Source organism: Cyprinodon variegatus, unplaced genomic scaffold, assembly GCF_000732505.1.
Source record: "Cyprinodon variegatus isolate N-32 unplaced genomic scaffold, C_variegatus-1.0 Scaffold245, whole genome shotgun sequence".
Lineage (NCBI taxonomy): Eukaryota > Metazoa > Chordata > Actinopteri > Cyprinodontiformes > Cyprinodontidae > Cyprinodon > Cyprinodon variegatus.
Genome location: NW_015150698.1, coordinates 330910 through 341977, shown reverse-complemented (window position 1 = coordinate 341977; position 11068 = coordinate 330910). Strand labels below are relative to the sequence as shown.

The 11068-nt window shown below is 35.9% G+C and overlaps 1 protein-coding gene across 1 annotated transcript in view; it reads right to left on the bottom strand.

The window, feature by feature from the left end:
* Window positions 1-444: 444 nt before the first annotated feature.
* adgrg4 (adhesion G protein-coupled receptor G4) overlaps window positions 445-11068 on the bottom strand; it is a 16315-nt gene continuing 5691 nt past the window's right edge. Inside the window, exons 15-28 of the mRNA XM_015381944.1 lie at window positions 10415-10544; window positions 9731-9837; window positions 9431-9647; window positions 9172-9334; window positions 7710-7862; window positions 5400-5537; window positions 5276-5321; window positions 4983-5086; window positions 3603-3724; window positions 2309-2577; window positions 1360-1465; window positions 981-1261; window positions 777-878; window positions 445-690 (exon numbers count right to left, since the gene is read on the bottom strand). Of these exons, the coding sequence (XP_015237430.1) occupies window positions 578-690; window positions 777-878; window positions 981-1261; window positions 1360-1465; window positions 2309-2577; window positions 3603-3724; window positions 4983-5086; window positions 5276-5321; window positions 5400-5537; window positions 7710-7862; window positions 9172-9334; window positions 9431-9647; window positions 9731-9837; window positions 10415-10544 (2051 nt within the window). The 3' untranslated portion in view covers window positions 445-577. The remainder of the gene's footprint in view (window positions 691-776; window positions 879-980; window positions 1262-1359; window positions 1466-2308; window positions 2578-3602; window positions 3725-4982; window positions 5087-5275; window positions 5322-5399; window positions 5538-7709; window positions 7863-9171; window positions 9335-9430; window positions 9648-9730; window positions 9838-10414; window positions 10545-11068) is intronic.

Sequence of the window (11068 nt, the reverse complement as noted above, 5' to 3'; positions counted from 1 at the left end):
TTTATTTCAACAATAAATTATACAGAAGATATCTTATAAATGTTATTATTTCTATGTACTCCCTGTGTTTAGTTATTTACATTACATTGCTACAATTTGTCTACAATAAAACACAAATATAGGCAAAACAAATAAGTCCAGACTCTGATTCTCATCAGCTTATTAGTTTAAATAAAGATTGATAGGTCATTTCAAGGTCAAAATTTGTGACACTTAAAAAAAAGAGTTAAACAAACAAAGAGTTAAAGAAAGCAGGGGCAGCATTTTTATTAGAATATAAAATAAAGTTGATGCATGTGACAATATATAAAAACTCTTTCTGCATCAAAGCATTACAATAACTGGACTTTTAATATAAAGGATTTTTAGTTCCTTATAAATGACCATGCTGTCTACAACAATGCTTGTCCCATGTGAAAACACCTGAAACCTAAAAAGGTCTTTTTTGTGATCTCTCATTGCTTACTACAAAAGAAAAAAAAGGCTATTTTTTGGAATTTGTGTCCTATCAATGAATCTCGGTACTCATTAAAATAATCATTACTGCCACCTAGCGGTGTGAGTGTGTTGTGGCTTGTTAGGTGGAGTTGTTGGATCTGATGGAGGAGCTGTTATCTGAGGGAAGGGAGTCAGAGTTGACGAGATTGCGCTTTTTGTTACGGCGGCCCACTGTTACAGAGTGAGTCCATTCTGCATGGTAGAATAAAAAGGGAATAATAATCACTGAAAACACATTATTCTTGTGTTTGTTTAATGCAAGGTAGAAATCAACATACCTAAGCTTTCAATGACCCTGAAACGTCCACAGCACAAATAAATCCTCCACTGTTTCCTCACATTTTCCTTCATCAAACAGTGAAACAGAAAAACAAAAAACCCTGAATGTAAAAAAACAAAAAAAAACAAAAAAAAAAACGTTATAATTATGCAAAAAAACACATACAAAAGTCATGGTAGTAAAATGAGACAGATCAATTCACCTTGAAAAGAATTAAGTATGGCAAACAAGCACAACACGACCCCCCGTCCAGGCCCGAATGAGAGGAAGCCCACTGACCAAGTCAGGCCCAGCAGAACAGTCAGACCAACAAGCACTCTAAAGTCCTGTACAGCGGTGCGGCTGTTGGCTGACGGATTGTTGGCCCTCATTTTTTTAATCTGGATCACAACCATAATGAACACGGTTATGTTGCCCAAGAAGATGAGGAGAATAAATCCTACCACTGTGACATTGTAGAAAACTTTCTTCTGAAGCCAGCAACTGAGGGAGCAGAAAAGAAGGAAAAGAGGTGTTTATTTTCAGTTTTCCCTAAATATCCTCACAAATTCTTTATGTTAGCGCCTTGCTGCTGTACTCACAACTTTTCACTGGATTGAAGTGCCACACCTACTAGTTCAGGTGTTGAGCTACCATAAGCATCTTTATCAATAGCAAGCACCAGACTGACTATCAGCAAAGGAACACCTGTGGAGGACAAAATATGGAAAATATGATACTCTCTTATATAGAACATAGTTGTTGTGATGTTGTTTATTTACTTTAAACAAATTCATATTATTGCCTTATTTTTTTATTTATTTTGTTATGCTGTATTTTATTTATTATTTTTTCAATATTTTTTCATTATTTTCAGCTGTGTTCAGCACTTTGTTTTCAGCTGTAGATGTTTTAAAACGCTTTTTATAGAAAACTCATACAGTCAGATGTTTTCATAGAAGTTAACGACTAAATGAAAAAGTTAATTGTGCAGGGGTTTATAATTTGTACTTGAATTTCATATAAAAAAATCAGGACTTTTAATTTATTATCCTTCTACAAAAACAATAGAAAATTTTTTATTTATCCATCATTACAACGTCTCTATTATCACTTTTTCTTCCATCAGACATTGGTATTTTATTAGTTAACTGAAGTTGTTTTGGATAATAGATGATTCTTAGAACAGATCAAAAAATCTTTTTTTTTATTTTTATCTCTTTAAATCCGCATTGTTTAAGGGATTTGACTCTGGTTAGGAATGTAAGATCAGACAGAGTTTGAGAATTACTTTATATTCTTTCGTTTTACGAAAACAAATAGTGAACTCATAATAAATGTAGATAAAAAAGGTTTGAACCATTTCATCATTTAGGTTCTTTGAAGTAATTTACTAAATTTGTTGTTTTTTAGGAGACATGTGGTTTATCATAATGAACATTGTTTTATCCAATATGCAGACTGAAGTGAAATGTTGCAAAAAATGAATAAAACATTGAACAAACTTTACATTTTTAAAATAGTAAAGGTTTATATTAGGATCTTTCTTACCCCATCCAATAACGCATAGTCTCAATAGATAGAAGGGCATATAGATGTTGAACACCTTCACCAGTGCAATGTACATGTGAACAGCTTCCAGGCCCATCCAGGTGCAAGAGGCCAAGAGGAAATAATGGAGGAAAGCAGCTGCTGCGATACACAGACCGTAGTTGGAGAAGGATGAAAGCCAAGGGTCAACAAGAAAGAAAATGCTCAAACCCAGCAGTGCAGTGGACAGGTTGATAAGAATCTTTGATGGATAGTCCTGACGCAGCTTCCTGTAGGAGAAACACTGAGTCAGTCTCTTTGGGTTGCATAGATAACTATTTCCATAACATTCAAACTGCAGATGTTAAGCCATTAGTTGGAGCCAATAAAATATGAGAAAGACGTTCTGGTTTTTTTGCTTGTTTGTTTTTTGAAAACCGTGTAATTCACGACGGATTGGGAAAACAAGCTTTAGGGCTGTTTTTCTTCAAAATGTTTTTGAAAAGACAGAGAAATATGTGAAAAAAGAAGGAAATCGGCAAAATTAGAAAAATGGCTAACAGGTTTTCTTTCCAACAAAACAATAGCACAACAGACTCCATTCATATCATCAAGTCATCATGTTCAGATTGGACTCCCTTGATTAGTTGACTGTGGTCTGGTGTGCTATTGCTTGGTTGGAAAGAAAACCTGCAGCCACACGGCCCTTTCTGGAACCAGTTTGACACCCCTGAGCTAAACCATAAAAAATACTGAAAAAATATTTCAATTTGAGTGCTAGAAGGGTCAGAAGATTTTCTATACCAAGTTTCATATTTTTTCATTAAATAGTGGAGAAGAGGCGGGGATGCAAAAATATGTGTAATTTTGGATTTTCGTTTGTGATTTTTGAAAACTCTCCCAATGGATTTCTATTGAGAGAGTTTGGACTTCATGCTGGTCTCGGCCAAACTGTAAGAAAACTGTAAATCCCACACCATTTCCTGTATCCTGACAAAAATATCTACGTTTTGATGTATAATTTGTATGGATAGTTTAAACATTTAGCGAGTAAGCAGAAGTTGTTTGCCAAAAGTAAAATGTTTGAAAGCGCAGAGTGGCCCAGTCTAGGAGCACAAAGATTCCAACATTGACTTCCACTACAAAATCAAAAATCTTTAAAAAATCTTGAAAGGTTTGAAGCTTCACTGAAGCACAACTGTAAAAGATAGCAAAAAGCTCAGTTAAACATTAATAGCTGAAGGATGCAGAAAAGTCTTAAAATTTGAATGGTATTTTTAGCTGAAAATATGCAGAAGTTGAAATTTAGACTTACTCAAGAATAAGGTAGGTGAGTAAAGTTATTCCTAGAAAGAATCCGGAGATACCACAACCAAGGTATGAGATCACTGTGAGAACCTCTGTATAAGTATCACTGAGAGGGCTTCTGGTTACATCCTGAAAAACACAAACATGAAAAAAAAAAATTATTTCACTGCAATTTTCTGTCTTAATATATAATAAAGGTAAAATCTAGATATTCACTAAAGGATGGAGAGATGAAGCCTATAGAAGCCCTAAGCCCCTCCTTTCAATTCCTTGACTCCTAAGCCAAGATGTCAAGATGCTTCAACAGCTCTACTGTGCCATCAAGTGGACAATAAAATGAAAACAAAAGTGATCACCTGTTGTCAAAACAAGCCTTGATTACTACTTTGCAAAAAAAAATCTGTCAACATCTCCTCACTTTTTAAAAATGCCCTTACTCCGAAGGTTAAAAACTGAAACTGGTTCTCATTCTTCTTCTTCTTAGTCAGTCTCCACTATGTGGTAGGATTGAAGGAAAATGGTCCTCACAGTAACTAGACAGGTACACCATACGACTAGACTTGCATTCATTTTATATGGCCTAAACTAGAATGTTACTCTAACCCTAACCTAACATATAACTAAACCTAACCACAACCCTAACCTCATCCTGAAAGGACAGAACTTTACCATATGGGGACCAGTTGAATGTCCCCAAATGGACCTGTAAGTCCCCACATGTAGGATATCTTACATAATGCTGCCCCCCATTGTAGGTACAACACGTCCATTTGGTCACATTATATGTCTCTAAATGGAACAGTCTTTGTACCTGAGTGCATTTGCAAACTGAAATCTGGCTTTTTCAGTTTCTTCTTCATAACAGAACCTGTTTTACTTGGAAAGAATTCTCCTATCAGCTTCAGCCAGTGCCTTCTGAAATTAATTTGGTTTTGTTCTGGGTTAACATGGACATTTCCAAGAAAAGTCAAATCATCACCTGGGCACAAAACTTTGTGAAAAGGATCATGGCTGCACACTGCCTTGTTTTTTTTTTTAAATATTGTCATTGGTCAGAACAGATTTACATGGCACCTTCCAGCATCAGGTAAAAGTACCCATGTAGAACCAGACTTGTGGAGTTCAACAGTTAGTTTTTCTAATTTTCCGGTTGATTTAATTTTACTTTTCATTCAACTGAAAAGTAAAAGTAAAACTTTTTAAATCGAAGAAAGTTTGAAAATGTTGACTTGAAGTATATATCTGGTTTCTCCTGCATAGACTACAGGAAGCTTAGGCGAGATGTCCAGCTGAATTTTTTAAGGTAAAAATAAAATAAGGATTTGCATTGCAAATATCTAAGTTAAGGTTCATGGGTTTATTCTAAGGATGCTCAGCAGTGACTCACTAGCAGGACAGCAAAATGTGTGAGGTGATCACAAAGACAGCTGGTCCAGTAAGCAGATTCACTCAGGGTTTCACAGCCACTGTTATTCCAACCACCATGGCCATCTGAAAATACACACAAACAAGCAAAAGAATACATTTACGTCCTTTTTAAAAAAAACAAAACAAAACCTTTCTGTCAACTCAGCCTCCTATGAGTAAAACACTTTATGAATCATGTTTGTTCCCTAACAAGGTTCAGTTACGGTAAGTCCAACTGTACACACTGAGAATAATAATCAAAGATCAACTCACCGTACTTCTGGAAATCCCAGAACATACATTGCACTTCGTCCTCTGTCTACAAACAGGGAAATATCCATCATGCAGAGCAAACAGTGAAAAGATTTGATGTAAGATGAAAAAGAAATGTTTATACCATTTTGGGTGTTTTATGTTTGAGGGTCACCACCACTCTTTCCTTTAGGTTGATGACTTGGCTGTTATTAACACTGGCAGATACTACAAATGAGTTTAATGTCATATTCCTCGTGGTTTCATTGTTTAAATATGGATCCTGTAAATGACAACACAATAGTGGCTAGTAAAGCTACCATTATAAAACATCCTTTACAAATTGACTTTCTTTATTCATATTACAAATATACTACAGTAGGTACAAATAACATTCAAATTTAACCATTTTGTTTTGCAAGCACTTCAAACTATGCTTCTTTTTCTTTGCCTGTGTGGCAAGCACAGATTTAACAACTAAAATATAAATAAAAAAAAACCCAGATATCTCTTTCCAAAGACAGCAAAAAACATATCTCTTCTTAGATGTGTACAGTAAAAAAGAACTATAAAGCAAAAAGGTTACTGAGCAACCTCAAAAAGTTAATACACTTACCTAGAGAAGCAATTAAATTAAACATTTTAGATATCTATAGAGTCATTCTTTTCTTTCTAAAGTTGCAGTTACTATTTCAGTAAATTTAGAATATGTGGAATGTGATCACCATACTTCTACCACTTTTTGCTTTTTAATTTAAAATATACGTTTCCTTCTTTGATGAATTATCCGTTTATTTGTACTTATTCTAATCGCTTTCTGCTTATCCAGGACTGAGTTGTGGGAACAGCAGTCTCAGCGGAGCCGCCCACACTTCCCTTTGCTCAGACACTCTTCAAGCTCCTCTGAGGGAGGCCGTTCCAAGGCCATCCAAGAGACACATTCCCCCAAGCATGTCCAGGGTCATCCCCTGGGCCTCGTCTCACTGAGACATGTATCAACACCTCCCAAGGGAGGTGTCCAGGGGACGTCTGACTGATGTTTGAGCCACTTCAACTGACTCTTCTCAAAGTGTAGAAGAAGCAAGCCTCTCCCAGATTGCTGAGCTTCTGATCCTATCTCTAAGAGAGTGCCCAACCACTATGTGAGAAAAAATATTTTTGGTGGATTTTATATGGGATTTTGTTCTTTCAGTCATGACCCAATTTTCATGGCTGTAGGTGAGGGTAGGAACGTAGACCGACAAGTCAATCGAGAGCTTTGCCTTTTTGCTTGGTTCCTTCTTTACCATAACAGACCGCTGCAGTGTCTGTATTACCACAGGATCCCAGGATCCCCTTGAAGTCCTGCACTTGAAACATGAACTCTCGTCCAACCTGAAGAGGGGCAGCTATTTTTTTTCAGTAAAAAAACATGGAAATGGACTTGGAGGAGCTGATCTTTATCCTGGTTGCTTTACACTCAGCTGTGAGCCACCACAGAGCATGCTGTTAGTGTTAGCAGTTCAGCATGAATTGGAAACAAGTCCGACCTTATTCTGGCAATGCAGACCATACAGTATCTCTGCTTGTAGAGAGACTGAAAGGGCAACAAACTCCATACTTCTAAATTTGCCCCCTTAGGGCATCAAGAGGAACATGGTCAAATGCCTTTTCCAAGTCCACAAAGTACATGTGGTCCAGTTGGGCAAACTGCTTTGAGCACCCTCCAGAGGGTGTAGAGTTGGTCCAGTGTTCTACAGCCAGAAAGAAAACCACACTGCTCCTCTTAAAGAGAAGGTTTGATGATCAGCTGAACTCTTCACTTCCCGAGTTTCCCTTCTTGTGAAGGGGAACCACCAGCCCAGTGTCTGCCAGTCCAGAGGCACTGTTCCTGGCTGCCCCGTGATGATGGAAAGGTGTGTCAATAACAACGGTCAAACAACATCCAGATATATTCAGGGGAGTCACATCTACCCTTATATAGTCTTTCCATCATGGAGTTTTTAACAACTTCTGTGACTTTGGCCTGGATGATAAACAAGCCTGACCCTGAACATCCAGTTTCTGCCTCCAACAGGGAAAGTGTGATAGCCAGGTTAAGGAAATGGCTTCAGTCAAGTTAGGCCATTGGTCTGACAGGTAAGAAAGATCTATATTGGACTATACCACTAAATGCCCACATGATGTTTTGATGACAAATGTAATTCAGTGTTGATTCCTAAAACAAACCTTGCAATATTTGTCTGCTACTACTTTCATCTTTACAACTGCATCATCTATGTCTCAATAATAGATTTATTTATTTTGTTTATCTTACCTTGTTTTATGGTTGATTTTAGTTTGATGTGTAATAGAAGAGGCTTCTGTGGTCTAATTTTATGTAATATGTAATTGTATATGTAATATAATGACAGCAAAGCTATTCTAATTTAAATTCTGATTTCTGCTAGCATATTTCTTTTATTAGAAGAATTACCTGAAAAAGGTCAAGTGTTCCGTAAAAATGAAACTGCACCCTTGTTGTGTTTCTGACTCCATGTGGAAAAAAGTTGATAAGCTCAGTGGGCAAAGAAATCGTTGCGTTTGCCTCTGCATGTGATTGGTTGACAAAACTCTGGTTAACAAAGACCTGGAAAAAAAGTAAGACAGACATTTAAAATCTTTTCAGCTTAGATTTTCAAATTCTATCAATACAGTAAAATTTCTCCTTTACTAGCTTTTGCCGTTTTCTATTTTATGATGCCAAAATGTGACACTTTATTCACTTCATTATCATTATCTCCTCGACCATATGGCTGTATAAAGAGAGGGTTTTTATTAAGGAATTGTCTGCAGCTATTTCTTTTCAGAGCATATTAACACTGTAATATCTCCTGATACAAAGATCTTGAGTCCTCAGAAAGTGTATATACTGTATGTTGTCATGTCTGGGAGGATATAAAAGAGATTTTGTTTAAAAATAAATAGCAATTCTTAAACTTTTATCAAAAGATTTAACCAGATTTCTGATCTCTATGTTTCGTTTCACAGTGGGTTTGTTTGGAATAAAGTCCTCCTTGGTTTAGTAAAGTCCTTTGGCTCGAACATTCTCACATTGGATGTTTGAAGGTCACCAACCATCATACAACAGTTACCAAACAAGTACTACCAACTTATCAAACAAATACAAACACTACTAACCATATATTTTGAGTAGTATTACCGGTATCCATTATTTCAGGGTTTGTTTTTTTCATTTCACAAGAGACATGTTAGTAAAGTGCAATTTTATTGTACGAGGTGTGTGTAAAATCCACCGTGCTACTGTATCAGATGGAGTAGATTACAATTCTGTTGTAATGTTTGTTAGGCTGTCTTTATCTGCCTCTTTTCCACAGTAGAGATGTGTTGCAGCTTGTCAGCTACTACAAACAAGCTGTATCTCAAAATGCCTTTGTCCCCTCCTTAGGACCTTTTCTATTCTGAACTGCAGTTCTTTAAATGTACTGTATAAAGATTGATGTAAGTCTTTTTAAACAAAGGTGAAAACATGTTAATTGTTCAAATAAATACTTTTTTATTCTTTCGTTAAAAAATTCAAAATTTGAATTTATTCAAATGACACTATACTGTAAGTCTTAGCTGCTTAATCATTAAATGGGTTGGCCGGAAAATTGAGTTGCTCAACCTGTAATGGTTTATTTTCATCCATGAAGACAACATCTCTACATAGCACAGAGTATGTAAATTCTGTAAGGTTATTATCCGCTGTCATAAGAAGTCAAGGTACCAGGCACACATGTTGGGCATATGAGAAGATTACATGCAGTATCGGTTTTTTGAAGAAGGAATGGGGGATGATTATCTAATTTAACGATCATACCACAGCATTATGCTGCAGTCCTGTAGTGTTGTGTACCATCAAAATGTAAGAGAGATGCCTTACGTTACCACTTTACCTCAGGGTTCATTGTAGATGAGAGGGACACACTAAATGTGAGACCGTTAAACTCTTCTGGATCGACATTGATCATGGAAAAAGCAAGTGCATGAGCCTTGATGTTTGCATATTCCCCACTGAATTCCATACAGTTACCCATCTGGTCTGTCAGATCAAGGAGACTTTCACAGAGGAAAAAAAGGAAAATTAGCAAAGTAAAATATAAGTAAAATACAGAGTTTTATTTGAATTCATTGAGTCTGTAACTTTTCTCTTACATGTCAGCCACTGGTGTTATATCAGTTTCAGAAAGCAGGATATTGGCCACAATGTGGACAATACGATTCCCAACTATAGTCTCAATGATGCTTACATCAACCACTTCACTTAGCTTTTCCATCACTGATCCCAACTCAGAGAAAGACAGCCCCGGCTTATTACTGAGCTGAGCATCGACAGCGTCCTGAATGATGTCCACAACCTCAGCTGCATTACCTAAGAATCATTCATATTTATCATTTGTATAAGTAATGCCATGTATAGAAAGAGATGTATGTGTAGCTGATTGATCCTCTTACCAGGTGTGACTGTAATGTTGCTGATCTCTGATATAGTTACGACCTTATCACAGTTTTTCATATCAGGATAAGCCCAGTTGGTTGTGTCAGATTTAATGTCTAGTTTACTAAAAAAAAAATAAAAAAGACAATTAAGTTGTACAAATTAAAAGCAGTAGTATCCATAATATACAGCTGCTGATCATTAGCTCAATACCGGTACACATCAACCATCTATTGACAGACCATATAAAACTGATTATTATACAGTAATATTGTAGATAGTGAAAAGCCTTTCATTACAGCAATAATGCACGTGTATTGAATCAATTTCCTGTTCAGGCTGCAGGATGGCAAAGATTGAGCTGAATTACATAATTAGAGTTAAGTCTCTATTATTTGACAGGTTCGGGTTTTTGCCATTAGGTCTCAGTGAAAACATAGCAAACATATTATTATGATCAGCTTTTGTAAAAGATAGAAAGGGAGCTACAAAAACAACATCTCTAATGATTCGAGGCTTTAAAAAAGCTGCATGTCTTGTTTAAAATATATTTGATAATAATTTTTAATACATCAAATAAAAAATATTTTTTCCATTCTTGTAGTAGGGTTTTGCACAACATGGTAAAATCTTAAACCCCTAGCATTGTCCCTTAGCTGCAAAGACTGGTTGAGGTTGGAATCAAAAAACAAACTACTTACCAAAGTCTGTAGGCTCTATTTGAAACTGGTTTGATACATCCCATCTCTGCAATGTCTTGTGGAAATGTTTCCGGCCAATTGTATTGCCCATAAATAGATGAAATGTCCTGTTTTAAACAGTTTTTTGGCTCTGAAAGAGAAAAAATAATAATGAAACGATTATGCACCATGTTGATAGGTTGCCTTTAATTATGTAATTTCATTCCAACTCCTTATATTTTGACACGTTACTGTAAAAAAACTTCAAATGTAGATATTTCATTTCGGTTTTAGGAGCAAAAGCAACATAAAGTAGTGGATAATTGTGAATTTTAAGGAAAACAATTTTCTGTTTTTATATATATTTTACAAATAAAAATCTGAAAAGGATAATTTCCATTTACAGTATATTCCATGAATTTTATTTCCATACTTCTAAAACAAACTCCACTGTAAGCAAATGTCTTTAAAAGTCCATCTGTGTAAACAGTAGCTTAAATTTTACAGTATAGCTGTTCAGTGAGCGGCTCAAAGGAACGGATAACACCCTGAGGACTACAAAGATGAGGCAGCATGTCTGAGATGAGATGTGGAGAAAATAAAAGCATGATTAGGTTATAAAATGAATAATCAATAGTCAGAGAGCTGTTAGATTCATTGCTCTAAAATATGGAA